Genomic DNA, 17,161 nt, shown 5'->3' with positions numbered 1-17,161 from the left:
TGGTCATCACCATGTATATTGGATCATTCGACATTGCATAATTACGAAAACTAGAGCAAACAACAACCCTCGACTTATTAACTTGCACAACAATTAAAATAGAAAGTCGCACCAATATGCACACAACTAAAGATAAGGGAGAAAAAAATAATATTTACTCAAAGAGTCAAAGAAACTACAGACTAATACTATGAGTATGGAAACATTGCATAGTAATCGTATTATAGGACGTCAGTATCGTGGCAGCTTTTATCGTCATGGCAACCTTTCTTTAATAAAGGCTGCTATTCTGCTTTACAAGTTTAAAGCTTAAGAATGCTCCTCAAAATTGCTTGCAAATAAAGATCTAAGCGATTCCATTCGGTAATTGACAACTGGTAACCAGTACACTGGTAACCAGTACACTGACAACTGGTAACCAGTACACTGACAACTGGTAACCAGTACACTGACAACTGGTAACCAGTACACTGACAACTGGTAACCAGTACACTGACAACTGGTAACCAGTACACTGACAACTGGTAACTACTACACTGACAACTGGTAACCAGTACACTGACAACTGGTAACAAGTACACTGACAACTGGTAACCAGTACACTGACAACTGGTAACCAGTACACTGACAACTGGTAACCAGTACACTGACAACTGGTAACCAGTACACTGACAACTGGTAACCAGTACACTGACAACTGGTAACTACTACACTGACAACTGGTAACCAGTACACTGACAACTGGTAACCACTACACTGACAACTGGTAACCAGTACACTGACAACTGGTAACCAGTACACTGACAACTGGTAACCAGTACACTGACAACTGGTAACCAGTACACTGACAACTGGTAACCAGTGCAGTACACTGACAACTGGTAACCAGTACACTGACAACTGGTAACCAGTACACTGACAACTGGTAACCAGTACACTGACAACTGGTAACCAGTACACTGACAACTGGTAACCAGTACACTGACAACTGGTAACCAGTACACTGACAACTGGTAACCAGTACACGGACAACTGGTAACCAGTACACTGACAACTGGTAACCAGTACACTGACAACTGGTAACCAGTACACTGACAACTGGTAACCAGTACACTGACAACTGGTAACCAGTACACTGACAACTGGTAACCAGTACACTGACAACTGGTAACCAGTACACTGACAACTGGTAACCACTACACTGACAACTGGTAACCACTACACTGACAACTGGTAACCACTACACTGCTGACTGCAGGTTCAACAGTTAACTTACAGATCATTAACATATTACCTAAGCCAGATTATGGTCATTTGAACCCCCTTCCTACCTCCCTCGGACCCCTTTGTGATCACTTTTACACACAGCTATTGTGTAATGTGTGTACATCAATTTCCAAGCCCCTTCCCCACTTACGTAATATGTGAATGATCCCAACTCCTATCACACTTAGAGCTCACAGAACACAGCACTAGAAAGCTACAAGGTAATACGCTAATGAGCGCAGTGTGGTAATCCTTTATATTACATAGAGCTAGTGTATAACTAGTGTGTGTATATTTAATATTAGACACTGTATACAGGAGCTAATGTGGGGTGTTCATCCCAGTGCTTAACCTGGCTTAGTGCCAGGGTATGATAACATTGGAGATCGACGCAGTGATGATGCAGTGATACTTGTTATTCCAATATATTTGAAAACTTCCGTGCAAATGTGTGCATATTCACATAAAATTGAGATATTGATGAGTGAGCATAAAGTTTAGCCTGTATATATGCTCAACACTACTATATAACAAATAATTTGAGGAAACGATGTAACAGAGTCGATATATTTTAATGTTCCCATGGGGTGGCAAGTCCCCATACATCGTGGTCCGGTAGTTTCATTGCGTCCTAATATATGAGTCCTCAAACCTGGAATAGTCAAGTTTTGTTCTTTTCAAAAGCACCTTTTACAGCTATTTCTCAGTACGATAGCTATACCTACTTGCCCCAGCAAGGGCATTATAGCCGTGTAGTCTATAAAAATGGATAAAGATGTAGGTATGCGTTTACCATTCTTGTGGTTTCAACTTTTCATTAAAGCTAACTCCAATCATTACTCATAAACTTTTCTTCATTTAGACATTATGTTCACTTTTATGTTACTCTATTTCCGCCACTATATCTCTGATCCTACCAACTACCGTTCACTCCCAAAATTGTGACCACCGAGCACACTTCAGTAGGAAGACAGAAGAGTTAACAAGGAATACTGAAATCGGGATTTTGATTCTTCTCATACATACGTTAAGCCCTTTTGGGGGAAGGAAATGGAAATCTGGGTTTGCGGTAAATAAGGCATCATGTAGCTGGCACCATCGCTCAAGGTCGACAAATGTCGACACGGCGACATTTGTCGACATTATAGGGGACATGATGCCTTAAATAGGGCCGCGGTTAATCTGGGTTTGCGGTAAATAGGGGCGCGGTAAATCTGGGTTAGCAGTAAATATGGGCGCGGTAAATAGGGGAGCAGTAAATCTGGGTTTTACTGTACTACGTTAGTTTTATCTAACGTAAATTATACCGTTAAAGCGTGTCTTGAGTAGATTTCAATAATCGCATTCTCGGCACGTGTAGAATATCTCACATATCAACCCACCCATCAACTTAAAGACTACTATTTTTATTATATTCAACAATTCTACACTCATTTTACTCAATACTCATTTTACGTTACTGGTTACTGGTTACTGGTTACTGGTTACTGGTTACTGGTTACTGGTTACTGGTTACTGGTTACTGGTTACTGGTTACTGGTTACTGGTTACTGGTTACTGACACTTTGATGGAATTTGTCAACACAAGCAACCACCCTTAGTAACTTTTCAGTTTATTTCTAACTTTTCTCTTTTCTCTTTTATATTATTATAATTGAGGACAGTCCGACCGTGAACACCATTTTATATTATATAACTAAACTTGGCCTGGAATATTCTTCTATTGGTCGCTTAGCAATGATTAGTCATAACTCATAACATACATAATGATATGATTATCGAGCCCACGATCTTACTCAAGTTGCCAGGGTAACAAGCTACAAAAGTACAAACATTTGAATATTTTTGTAACGGTATAGTTTATTGACATCAAAAAACAGTTACACTTGCTTTTGCTTTCGAGTATAGATAGTTAATACTCAATTAAATACTTGTAAGGATCTCTTAACTTCTTGATAATAATAAGCAAGCAAATGTAGCTGCTTTTGCTTTTGGTTTGTGATATCATGGATAATGAGTGATCTCATAATATTTGATGCATTACATCAGCAGCGCATAATATGCAATATAATGTTACACGTATAATATAAGGCATAATTGCACACACTATCTCCACGGAACTTATATTAGTTTCTCCATCGTCAGTCACAGTGTATTATCACACTTTCGAGCCAAATTTGGCAGGAAAGCAGAATTGATATTACATGCCCCGATGGGGAGCACTGACTCTCACCCGGGGGCATGAAATATCAATTAGTTGCTCAGAGAGAGCCCGATATTCCCATAGGAACAAGGAGCCCACTCTCAACAACTGTTCTACTGCTGTGAGGTACTGATTTAAATAAAGATTTAAATCATCAACCTGAAGTAGTCTATGACCGTTAATGCAATGATCAGATAAACTTTCCAGTATAGGAAAAATGTATATTTATAGTAGGTTTTGAAAATATTTCCTTGTGTTTGAGATTCGTTAAGCGAAATACATTTTTTTGTTGTAAAACTTTTTCAAGCTGTTCCCTTTTTATTGCACTTCATAGTTCAAAGTCTAATTAGGCTTCGGATGATCAAACAAAGTAAAAACTCTCTGGCTTGTACGAGCTTTAAGTGACTTGAGGTCACTGAAAACGAGATCAAAGTTTACAAGCAGACTTGAAAGTTGCAAAAAGTTTTGGTACTTGTCAGCGATACAATCAATCGGGCTCATTAATTTCCTTAAACGCTTACTTGAAATTAAAAAGGAAGTGTCAGAACAAACTACAGTCACCCTCACAAAAAGTAGTAAACACTAAACGATGTTTGATCAATTCGAAGGAAGAAAACACACAAAACAAAGCCAGATTTCAGCCATTTCAGACCTCAATTTTAACCCCCTCTGATCACTTCTTTGAGCCATATTCCATATAGAAATTGTGCAGAAATTATACTTGGCTTTTCCAAACCGGTTTCGCCTAGATTAGCTTGCCCTGATCATTTCCAGTTCAGATAATTTCTAGCTCGAAGCAGATAATGGCAAATAATGGCAAGTAAAGATGAATACTGACTAAGAACTAAGCAGAATACTCGATAAAATTCTAAGTCAACGATTACAAGTTGCATTGATTAAATCATTTTGAAATAACAGACAATCAAGAATCAAGACGGACGATATTATTGTTGATGTAAATTAGGGTGTGTAGTGTATAATGTGGACTGATAAATAGACACTAATTATGACCCCACAGCTCTATTCAAATACAAGAACTAGGAAATACTTTCACCTTATCGCAGATACAGATTATACGATAAGGACTGTGATGTATAATCAACACTTAAAAGGATGTTCTATACATTATACTGCATCTACACTCTACAGTTTTAATGACTCTAAAAATATCTAATAGAAATAAAGTATTAGAATCACCTCACATCGATTGATTTGCAGGATGTAATAACGTATCAAACGCGCTCGCGGCGGAACATTCTAGACGCCAATAAGTACAAGTCCCATGCTTAATATATTAATATTCAATGCACTACGTACCACCTATCAGTAGAAAGCAAATTGCGCGGCATACAGCATTCACTGTGTCATAAATGTGATGAGCACGTGAGATCTTAATTGTACGTATTGCATCTTCGATATCTGAAATACTAACTCATCGAGAGCTATATATAGCTTGAACATTATAAACATAAATAAGTTCGACATGTCTAGTTTGCTTTGGTGAGATTTATAACTAACGTTTGATCAAATTCTGCTTTCCCAGCCAAATTAGGCTCCAAATAATGGCAAATTATGGCAAGTAAAGATGAATACTGACTAAGAACTAAGCAGAATACTCGATAAAATTCTAAGTCAACGATTACAAGTTGAATTGATTAAATCATTCTGAAATAACAGACAGTCAAGAATCAAAACGGACGATAAAATTTTTGATGTGAATTAGGGCGTGTGGTGTATAATGTGGACTGATAGATTATAGACACTAATTATAGCTCCACAACTCTATTTAAATACAAGAACTAGGAAATACTTTCACCTTATCGCAGATACACATTTATGATAAGGACTCTGATGTATTTAATCAACACTTGAACGGATGTTCTATACATTGTATATTTTCGGTAGTAATGATCAAGTATAAAATAACCTCACACCGATTAATATGCAGGATATAATTTGTGATTAATAAGACGCGGTGATCGTGGCGGAACATTCTAGACGCCAATAAGTACAAGTCCCATGCTTAATATATTAATATTCAATGCACTACGTACCACCTATCAGTAGAAAGCAAATTGCGCGGCATACAGCATTCACTGTGTCATAAATGTGATGAGCACGTGAGATCTTAATTGTACGTATTGTATCTTCGATATCTGAAATACTAACTCATCGAGAGCTATATATAGCTTGAATATTATAAACATAAATAAGTTCGACATGTCTAGTTTGCTTTGGTGACATTTATAACTAACGTTTGATCAAATTCTGCTTTCCCGGCCAAATTTGGCTCCAAAGAAAGTGTGATAAAACATTAATCACATGCCTTCTCATGCGATATCAACATTTTCAAGACTCGGCAAGCCTCGTGATTGAAAATGTCGATATAACCCTCGGCAAGCCTCGGGAAATATCGAAACTTTCGCTAACTCGGCAAGCCTCGTGGGCGAAAGTTTTGATATCGCATGAGAAGGCATGTGATAAATGTATAATATGAGATGCATAATGTATTGCGATTTTACATTTTACGTATTATATACAGTGGCGTAACAGAGGGCCCCGCCGACCCCGCTGGGGGTGCAATCTTAGGGGGGCGCCAAATTGTCGTTTGAATGTGGGACAATTTCGAAAAACTTAACTCTAGAAACACACTTTTTTAGAGATTTTACCGGTGTATCCTCTAAAATCATCTAATTTTTTCAATTTTAGGGAGAGGCGCCAAAAGGGAAGGGGGCGCTTTTTCAGCGGGGGGGGGGGGGGGGGTGGGGGCGCCATCAGGCAACGTTACACCACTGCGTATATACACTGTATATTTCTATATATTGCGATTACGACTTCTGAATTTGCACTTGAAGAGTTACAATTTCGAGTATAGATAGTTAACATTGTCAATCATCGCTGTGTTTAGGCAGAATTCACGATCTGTTTAATTATCTTAATGCTTTGTCAACTTGTTTTTGTTCAATGACCTGGACTCTGTAGTCGAGAGCTCATATTTTTCTTTGTAACGTTTTTGAAGTCTGACTCGTAAATTACACTTGAAGTTCTCTCTTTACCCATTTATTATGAGCTTTGAATTTGGTCATATTTGGTTACATTTACATTTGGTCACATTTACATTTGGTCACATTCGAAATTGTCCAAATTTCAATGCCCAGCTGTGTAGTAGGTAACCCTTATTATAAAAGCCAATCAAATTCAAATTAAGCTTGTTAGATAAATACTCAAAAACAAAAACAAATAACAATAAATAATCAATTTTCTTATTCACTAAATCAAATTAATCATGACCTAAATGCAAATCTGGAACTGTCCCAATATCTAGTAATCGTCAACTTTCCACAACTGTTCGGACAATCCGATATAGTGATTGGACTGTCATGGGGCTTATCTTCAATTGATTTCATCGTTATTCGTGTAAAATTCTAACTATATTCATTTTGGGACGGCCCCGTCTCTGAAATGCAGGCTCTGCAACTTGAATAAATGTATTAAGTTAAAACCACCTTAAACAATAATTCCACATTAGATTTCTTAATCGACACGATGAATTGAAACTGTAAACCCTCGGTAATTTTAGAGTTCCAGGTTATTAAAACCTATTCTAAGAAAATATCCTAGTCGATGAGTTTTATACAGCTTTTATACATTATCCTAACATCGTGTAATATACTCAAAGGGCACTTTAGTTGGGATGGAAGTTGCACTACGGTAAGCGACTCACCTTACACCTACTTATATAGGCTACAATTAGTAGGGTACACTAGCCCGTCTTACGTGTTACACAGTCCTAGTTACTACACTTCTTCAGTGGGTGGTTTTTCTCTTCTGCACGTGTTTGCTTTCTTCATTCTTTGTGAAACTATTGCTTGAAATCGTCATTATTATTAAAATCTGGTTCGTTTCGTCAGCTCAGCACAATTCCAGTAGCTAAAATAAGGAGGACTACTAAAAGAAGAGGTGAGTGGAGACCCTCCGAACTGTTACAGGCTACCCCTGAAACGTTAGAGTTTAACCTCGTGGTTGCTCCATTGTCAGTTTCTGTTCCGTTAAGTGTCGGAATTCCGCTGTCCACACTCCACGTTAAGATTAGTGTTGTCAGGGTTGAGCTTTTCATTGTTTGCTTTCAGTTCTTGTTGGTCAGTCTGCTTTAGCTCAGTCAGCAACAACACGGCACGCATGAATAGCATTTATCAAAAGTCAGCTTTTTTAGCTTTTATTTAAAAGTTTAAAGCTACTAATTTAAAGTAGAAAATCAAGTTCTGAAATCATTGTATAGGCTTGCTAGATCTGATCATTATCGCTGGGTTGAAGATTCATGTTTCACGCCCAACTGCATTTAATGAAGATTGGAACACATCAAAATGCTTCACTCAATAAAAAATGAAACTAATGAGCTTTAACAATAATATACCATATATATATATAGTTATACGATAATCATATCGTTCAAGTCTCTATTAGGATATTAAATCCATTGAGATGGATAAATTTCCTTCCACTCAAAGTTTAAACACTCAGTTACAATCGTAGAATGATGCTTGGCAAATGTAAAGGGTGACATAGATGATAGCGTAGCAAAATATTGAAAAGAAAATATAAAAGGAGATAGCAAAAAAACACGTTAGACAAAGCCCAAAGGCAGAGGGCTTGAAGAGAATTATTTTGTTAAAAAGGGCTTTGATAGATAGAGAGACGACAAAAGGAACACACATTGTGGTGTGTGCTGTTAGGAGAATAGCTGTGCTTTTTGGGGCAACGCACAACTTACGAATTTGGGATTTACACTGTGACTGATTCGAGAAGCCTTTCCATTGTAGCTCATAGTAACTGTCGTGGCTCAAGTTTTTGAGTGGTATCTCTAGATCACCTAATGATATAGGATACTTACTATATTTTCATCTCTTGTACAGTAAAGTATCGGTTATTCCATTCATTACACCTGAATACTGAGTTAATAAAGTGATAATGATATCAAAAATATCACAGAACAATTAAGATTTTTGAGGTTTTATGGGAATTGATCTTTAGTTAACGACTTACATATTTTCTGAAACATCGAATCTGTCGAGGACTTTACGAACGAGACTTCGTAGCAAGCCCCATCCGTTGGCTCGACACCAAGTTTCCCGAGTTCTGTCACTTTAACTTCACAAGTTTTGCTGGCGTTGATAGTCCACGGAGTCTTGTCCGTCTCGTCAAAGTATTCTTGTGGGCAGGACGCGACCCTCTCAACCGGACCCGAGTTTGTTTCCTCTTCATCAACAGTGGGTTCTTCTTCAGGCTTTTCAATACAGTAAGCAGCTGCCTCGGCATCTGGTGGGATCAGTTCGTTAGAGTTTGATGCTGTGAACGAAGTACTTGAAAAAAGGAAAGCTTCAAAGTTTAATCTTTAATATCTGCATGAAAGCATTTCCTTATTGATTTATACCTATTGCCCTGCGACCGAACTGGTTTGACTAACAGCTTACCAAAGTTAATGAACTTGGTGCAGCCTTGTTTGCGCTCAGGAGCTACACGAACTTCATATATTCCTTGCAACACTTCCTCTTCGAGATCCTCCTTCGTTATAGTCATGTTCAGGATCCTTTCAGAACCTTTAAATGTTAGAAAGTATTATTACTGATGAGCTACATTAGAACAGCCTTTTCTTTCAAGCCGTTAAAGATAGTTACATTTCAAATACGGTTGTATTATAAAGTCGTAGGGTTGCTTGCGGAGATGTGATGTATAGCCTGTATAGCCTGTAGTCAGTGCATGTACGGTGCGAGTGTATTTTAATATATCAGCCAATAAGCCCAGATGTGTAAAATTATAAAACATGGGTATAGTTCACTTTCTGCTTACAAATTACAGATAAAAGTTAAGTTCTACGGCAATTGGGTCGCTTAGGTGTTTAGACTTTAGATGTAACTTACATGAGGGAGCTACTTTTGGGTAAGCTCTTTTGAAGATAGACTTGTTTCCTTTAAATACTTCCACTGACACACATTGTGGGCTCCCACCTGCTAAGCTTACTGACAATGAGTTGTCTGTACAGTCCCGGAACAGCGTTACCGCTGCAATGATTTCTGTTCAGCAAGAGTGTTTAATTCATTGATATCCGAAATTTCGGCATACTTGAATTCTTTGATTTTTGCTATGATAGCTTTATTACAATTTTATAATAAGACTGTATTTCTCAACTACAAATTTCAAAAGTTCAAATATTTTTTCCCTGATGATCACCAGACCTGTACAATCCGGTAGATCTTGACAAGAGTCAGCAGTCCTCGTCATCTTCAATACTTCGTGTAGTTGGTATCCTTTACTTCTTGTTTGCAGGAAAGTAAAGTACTGACACCTGATGATCAATATATCAATATACCTCCAGTATAAAGCTGATCCTTATCAGAGTTAAACTTATAAAAACCTGCAATGTTTTCTTAAGAATTGGTTTCACACGTACTTACTAGTTAGCAAGTTCAAAGTACATTCTCAATGCTTCAATGACATAGCTAACATACTTGTTTTCCTTAGAATCCCGCACAGTTCTATTGAAAACGTCAGCTGTCATCCTGAGCTGCTGCTCAGTGGTAACACCCCCCTCACTTGTAGGGTTACTGAAGGGGGTGATCATCTTGGAGTTTATCATCCACCTATGGCTGGCACCAGTTAGCTTCTGAAACAGTTAGATGTCAGAGGATGTAATATTCTAATAGATTTTCCATTGTTATGTTATCTCATGATTGCATGATGGATTAGAGGCTCACTATAGATTCAATAAACAATAGTAAGTTTTAGAAAAATAATGATAATACAACAATAATGATATTTATTTACTTGTTCGAAATCTTCAACATCAGTACCATCCGACATCATGTACTTGGTGCTGGAGAACAGATTGATTTCTGAGTCAGGTTTGGAGCATGCTTTTGACGTCAGTGGTATGTACATCTCCTGTAATTTAAAACGGTAAATTGTCGAGGACCTAGGTTTGAATCTTATCACATGCATTGTTATTTGTTACGATTTATCGGTAGAATCGGCAACTGATATCACTATTTCCCTTGAAAAAGGCATTAAACACCGCTCTTAAGGAAAGCAAGTGGCTGTAAATGTGGCTGTTTTAGCAAACCTGTGGTACGACTACTGGCTGGGTGAACTCATTACTGAGCACTGAGTTGACTTCAGATTCTCTGCTGACTTCACACTTGAACTTAAAGTTATAGTATTTGTAGTAGGACGGCAGTTTCAGTGTTCTGTTGTAGTTAATTATCTCCACATCTCTGAACAACTCAGTTGACGTGTCCACTACCACTAAAATATGTTATTTAGTTTCAGTGAAGCGAAAAACATTTGTCAACGAATTTTAGAACTATGCAGATAAGTCTGAATACTGAATAATAGATAATGAACTTTGTAAACTCTTGTATGATGAAACCACCTTAAATCTGCTTACCAAAATCAGAAGCATTCTCGTAAACCCAGCGGAACCTGCCTTGTTCACTCGCATCAGTGTCTCTAGCATAGCAATTGAAGTAGACAAACTCATCTTTCAGGGTGTAACTTTTGCTTGTTATTGCTGACAACATCTTGGTCTCAGGGTTCCCATTATTTTGCTGATCTGAGTAGGAAAGTTCCGTCTGTTAATTGGTTCTTTTAATTATAAAGTTAAAGTTTGCATTTGAAGGTACTTGTAAGCTAAACTACTAATAAAACTAATTGCATGCACCCACACTGTAGTAGGTACAGAATGACGATATCCATTACAAATACTACTCACTGTTGCCAGTTACTTTGTACTCTGCCCTGGTGTAAGTCTGATTTCTCCCCACAGTAGTGGTAGTGTACTCAGCCTCACACATGTAGTAGCCTGTATCTTCAGCAGGGTTGAACATCATCAAAACAAGTGTTCCCTCAGTGAACGAACCCGCTGAATCTGCTGCTATAACAGGTTCTACTATTGCCATTCTAGGTTGTTCCGAGAGTATGTTCAGTTCTGTCCATTCTGAATCTTCTAGTCTTTTGAAGGACCTTAGAATTAAGATTCGTCTCAAATATCACTAGGCGACTTTTCAATAACTTAAATAGAATCACATCGACCTACTGTAATAGCTAGCTCTAAATAACCAGAAATTATACTGAACATTATTCTATCTTGTTTTTTTATTATCTACGAGTTTTAACAAGCCTTAAACCTATTGCTGTATTCTCAAACTTGTTCTTTTAAAATTTTAAGTCACAAGTTAAAGTTAAATAAATTTAAATTAAATTATTACCATTTCGCCGTTGTGCGCGGGTTAGTGAATGGTAGACCGCCAACTCCACAGTTTAGTCTTTCGTAACCGTTGTTTGTGTTCAATGGGCCCTTGTTCTCTTTCACTATTTCGTAATTATCGGGCACATCTTTGTTTTCTGAAACAATACCAATTAAAATCCCTTACGTAATACAAGTAATAATGGGGGATTTATTAAGTTATTAGACCTGCCGAGTGTTCTAATCATAAGTGCTCCTATATTATAAACCCCTCCGGGATAGAATAAGATTCTGATAATCCCGGCTCCCGCTAAATAGATTCTGATAATCCCGGCTCCCGCTGTTAGTTTTTTCCCGCTGAATAAATAACCCCGGCACAGCTTTTATAATCCCGGCCCGCTAATTTGGCTCAACAAGATTTGTTTTGTTTTGATATTCCATGAAAATTTCAACCGCGTACTGTCACGTGTTTTGATGACGTGTATCACGTGACTAACTACTACGACGCGCATTGGTAAAAAATGTCACGTGACCTATGGCTTAACGTAAGAACTATAAATACACTCGATCTACGTATCGGTCTAATTGCAGGCGCTGGCAAAACTCCAGCACACTGCTTACATTACTTAAACTCTTACATTAATTGGACCAGTTCCAAAACTTGTCTCGACGGTTACATTTGATTTTGTCCGGTTCGGTTAATTTTGTCGTGTTTGATATTATAAGCCATGTATTATAGTCGTCTACTTTGATGAACTTCATGACACGATATCATTATTAGCTTTTATCGCTTGCCAGGCTTAACTCGACGCCCCTTATCGATATTCATATTCATTCAACGTTCTGACTGAGGAATAATGTTTAGATATAACGCCAATTTCAAAAGTTATAGTACCTTAGTTGTATTTATTTGGTAGTCCCCAATTCCATTTCATATTTTCCATAATGATCTCATATAGCTAGAATTAAGAGTAAAATGTCAAATTTGTTGGTCCTAGCACTAACCCGGAGGGGTTTATAACACATAACACCGGCACGCTTAAGTTATATTAAAATAACCCCTCGTGCTAAGGCACGTCGGGGTTATTTTCATAATAATCCCTCGTGCTTCGCACTCGAAATTATTATAAATTTTTCCCGCGCGTCGCGTGAAAAATTGAAATATAATCCCTGCGCATGCCGGGGTTATGTGTGTTATAAACTGTTATTACCACTTGCAACCAATAACGGCTACCATAGTTACACTCAATAACGGCTGCCATAGTTACACTTAATGTTGCTTGGAGATTGGATGAATTCGTGGAATGTAGGTGCAACATTTGTTCTGCAGATTGTGCAATGTTCGCTGCTTGATGAGTGTCTGTCCGAATTTGTGATGCTTGTTGCGGCAGTGGGCTTCATTCACGAATTCCATATGCTCATGTATAGATTGAATTATTACTGCGCTTGAAGTCAGCAGTCAGCATGTAGGTGATAAAATTACACTCAAAGCTGTACATTTTGAATTTAGAAACCAGCTTTGCACAGCTTTGGTATCAGCGAGATACCAGCTTATAGTTTTGCCCTGACTCTGAATTAGGAAATGTCACACTCACTGTAAACGTCTAGCAGCATGGTATTAGAGGTCAGCTCAAACACCGTGTTATCTATCAGTGTGATCTGAACGTTACACTGGTACAAGTAGTTGTCAAAGTTCTCAAACTTGGTCGGGCTGTCCGCGGCTCCGGACCACTTGACTGATGAGAGGACACAGGTCCCTTTTGTGACGTCACATTCTGTTAACTGGTTAGTTGGTCGTTAGTGTTATGTTGTACATAACTGGATTCTTATTCAGTGTGTTTAGATCAAAAGGTAACTTTTAATCTTGATAAAATTAGCAGAAGTGATGTTTTCTTCAAAAATGGTCCTTAAATTGAAATAGAAATAGTGGAATAGTACCTTTTTAGAGTTGTTGATATCATAAGCCACTGGTTTGTAGCCAAGATCTTTTGCCTTGTAGTAAGAATATTTAACCTCCTTCACTGCTTCATTGATGTCAGCTACCTCACAACTGAGGAATGTTTGTTGTAGTTTTAACTACTTATAAGTTTTAACTTCTATTGAGTGATTATCATACTGAGATTTGTTTTATCAACCATGAAGTGTTCAGCTATTTTTACTTAAAAGTCCGTATGAATGGTAGGATAGCTGGTTAGTATATTAACTCACACTAATGTCACATCAGTGCCGTCCAAGGCATCACAAACATAACCATTAGCTTTAAGAAAGGATGTCTGGATTGATTCTGATCTCCTATCTTCACACTTCAAACTCACAGCTGCAATGTTGTACTTTGATATTTTACAATTCATCGTAAATATATTATGTATACAGAGTTTACCACATAAAGTGTGACTTTTTTTACAAAAGTCACCCGGTGGAAAATACATGTAGGTACCTGATTTATGCTAAACTTACGTTTTTTTCGTGAAATTAAATAACGACCAAGAAGAAAAAGTTACGCTTAATAATACATCATAGAAACACAATATGAATAAGTGTACGCAATCTCTGACGTGAGACTAATGCGTGTGTTCCAAAGATCAATCATTCTGATAAAATGGTCCAACCAACAAAATGAAGGTTATAAACTCACTGAAGTCGGGACAGCAGCATATTTCATCAGCTACAATAACAGATTTAAGTAGGATCAGTGAGAGAAGAGGCGTCCAGATGTTTGTTGGCATATGGGACGATGTTAAACCTAGTGAGGAGGAACTCTGTGAAGTCCCGTTACATTCTGTTCGTACTGAACCAGGAAATTCGTTAGTTATCTTATTTTGCAAAGATCAATACGGAGTTTATAGTTGGATATTTAAATAGTAATTAATTTGGTAATCTGCCGACAGAAGACTCGGTGGAGTTACAATAGTGCACGTCAGCAGAATACTAAATTATCCTGCAGATTGTTCAAATATTCCGACTCAGCAATTAAGCAATCGTTGATATAATACACATTTAAAAGGCTAATAACTAAAGTGTATCAAGTCATCAATGGCGATTTAATCTAGCATTATGAAAAGCAAGCTGAATGAGGAATCGAAATTAGGTTATCATCGCTGACTCTAACTGAATTAACACTAGGCTACTATAAAACTGTGGATCAGTTCAATGCCAAGCAAATCAAAAATGTTTCGGAAATATGTCAAGATCCGAAATAAATATAAAAATGAATAAACAACATAATTGCCGCCCAGAATAAAGCAAGTTCTTTTACTTTACATAACTATGAGTCGGAGCTCATTGTGCAACTATATATTAATTCTTATATTATATTATAAGCTATAGACTCTATAGTATAATAGAGCAATAACGTCCTGTGTACGTGATGAGGCTTGTAGGTGCGACACTAAAAACAACCGTTGTTGAAATAAAAATGGAAAGTAAAAAATAAATCGTGGCTCTCGTTGATAGGCTGGGATGTCAACAACATGTTCACATAACATAATAACTAATAATTCCGAACAACAAAATCCATGTTTATAAACACGAGTCAGAATAATGCTTTTATTAGCAAATAGGAAGCTCATTCCAATCTTTGTTTTTTTTTTTGAAAATCCGATTCCAACGCGTTAAATTTTAGATATTCAATGCAAACATTTTCAAGTAGCATTCAAATTCAAGCATATGTAATATTCTTCGTGATAAAAGTGACTTGCCACAGCTGTTGACACACGCTGTAACCCCACGTGTAGCAACACAGCAGCTGTCCTTCTTACTCATCTGTCAGTGTTTACAGATTTCTTATACGTTTACATAGTAATAGTGTCATTTGATGTGCGTTCTGAAGATTCCAGATTAAAATTCTCATTTGATGTAATGTTGTATGCATGCAATGATGATATTTGTCGATAGTTCACAATTATCGAACTCTTCCGCCGAATATCCTGAACTAAATAAGAAGTTTTTGTGTTGTCATGGAGAAGCTTGGCAGCGGGCACTATCACTTTCAAGAGGTGGCATCCTCCTGTCTCTACTTTCTTTACTGTTAAGTGTCTGTAACATTAGTTCCTTAATTACTGTTTGTCTGGGACATTGGTTCATTAATTAGCTCTGATCAAACTAATCTTATTCTTATATTCCCTAAATGTAGAAAATATTGTCACTTACGGTTCGATAGGATTTTCTTTTGAAAATTACAATGCGAGAATATAAAACCAAATTAGCTAAAAATTTACGAAAACATTCTTCTTTTTCTGGTCCATTCTTCGTTTTCTGACGCATTCTTCAGATAAGAGACGCTGTAATTCATGGATCATGTTAAATTGAGCAATTTAATTTTGTAGTCGCTCTTATAAAGCTACAACTTGATACTGTGGTTCAGCAGGTGTTACATTACGGACTGTGTCCCCTGTCTGACACCAGCCTTTCGAGTTTCGACTTTCTGGTTACATCATTGGAGGCAGTAATCGTGTGGGCCAGCTGACTTATATATTGTGACCTAATTCATACATCGTCACATATTGTATATCAAAATGCAGAGTTTATACTGCCAACTTATGTAGTGTTTCACTGTACAGTGCATTTTGGATTCTGTTATCACATATTAAGATATTAGCATATTCGTCTGATGACACCTTTTTGCATTTCTTTGTTATTAAACTTTAATGATTTGTGAGATTCGCATGTAAAGAATATAACCTAAGATCTAGTCGCTGACGAGTCTTACTACAAAACAATCCTGCAACAAACTAACGAAAAGCTCACAAAACTAACGAAAAGCTCACAAAACTAACGAAAAGCTCACAAAACTAACGAAAAGCTCACAAAACTAACGAAAAGCTCAGAAAACTAACGAAAAGCTCACAAAACCCACTTAATGAATAGTATCACATCCCTGTTAGCTGTTTACCGGGTCTTACAGTTACACTACGTCACACTAGCTCTCAACAATGAAAAGTGGTGCCGCGATTCTTATTGCACGTGCTTTTCTTATTGCACGAGCGCCCTAAAATATTGCATCCACAGTTCAAACGTTAAACATCATTCTGCAGCCCAGAGATACTTGATCAGTTTGGCCTTAAAAGTAAAAATCCGCTCTGACTGCCGGATACATACTGGTAGACTATTCCATTTCAGCATAGATCTATGAAAGAAGCTATTTCGGAAGGCATCCGTGCTGGGCACAGTAGTACTCATATCATGTAAGTTGAAGTATCCGACTTATCAATTATTTGAGCATTGTGCCTAGTGGGCTAGTGTATCGGGTGCCCTCTGGACGGCATAGGACTATATATTATGTAGGGAGCGATACTGGAATTATGCTATTCACTATTTTATAGAAGGTCATAAGATCGTTATAAATAAACTTCTGTTTAACAGGGAATATTTAATTTCTTTTGCTCTGTAGCAAGTTTATCGTCATTATAACTGGAGTAGGGTTCACCATTGATCCATTTAATGATTAATGGCCC

General features: G+C 37.4%; 2 protein-coding genes across 17 annotated transcripts in view; one reads left to right on the top strand and one right to left on the bottom strand.

Annotated features, from left to right (window-relative positions):
* The first annotated feature begins 1,782 nt into the window (after window positions 1-1,782).
* Window positions 1,783-17,161, top strand: part of LOC134819287 (uncharacterized) — a 52,567-nt gene continuing 37,188 nt past the window's right edge. For all 15 annotated transcript variants that reach the window (XM_063829152.1, XM_063829148.1, XM_063829145.1 and 12 more), the window contains exon 1: window positions 1,783-1,811. The gene's annotated coding sequence lies outside the window, so the exon portion shown is untranslated. The remainder of the gene's footprint in view (window positions 1,812-17,161) is intronic.
* On the bottom strand, window positions 6,673-14,528 carry LOC134819290 (uncharacterized). Of its 2 annotated transcripts, XM_063829154.1 has the most exons (16): window positions 14,344-14,528; window positions 13,917-14,025; window positions 13,647-13,758; window positions 13,304-13,490; window positions 11,731-11,866; window positions 11,235-11,485; window positions 10,911-11,075; window positions 10,587-10,768; window positions 10,292-10,408; window positions 9,976-10,130; window positions 9,703-9,812; window positions 9,388-9,528; window positions 8,941-9,066; window positions 8,513-8,785; window positions 8,241-8,339; window positions 6,673-7,465 (listed from the first exon to the last, which is right to left on the bottom strand). In XM_063829154.1, exons 1-16 carry the CDS (start codon window positions 14,432-14,434, stop codon window positions 7,377-7,379), a joined length of 2,343 nt encoding a protein of 780 aa, XP_063685224.1. In that variant the 5' UTR covers window positions 14,435-14,528; the 3' UTR covers window positions 6,673-7,376. The 2 variants fall into 2 exon arrangements, with proteins under 2 accessions (XP_063685224.1, XP_063685223.1); XM_063829153.1 differs by lacking the exon at window positions 14,344-14,528 and having other exon boundaries at window positions 7,276-7,465; window positions 13,917-14,212.

Source organism: Bolinopsis microptera, chromosome 8, assembly GCF_026151205.1.
Source record: "Bolinopsis microptera isolate Bmic1 chromosome 8, MBARI_Bmic_1.0, whole genome shotgun sequence".
Taxonomy (NCBI): Eukaryota; Metazoa; Ctenophora; class Tentaculata; order Lobata; family Bolinopsidae; genus Bolinopsis; species Bolinopsis microptera.
Note: the sequence above shows the minus strand (reverse complement) of the source record. Positions and strands in the feature narration are given on the sequence as shown.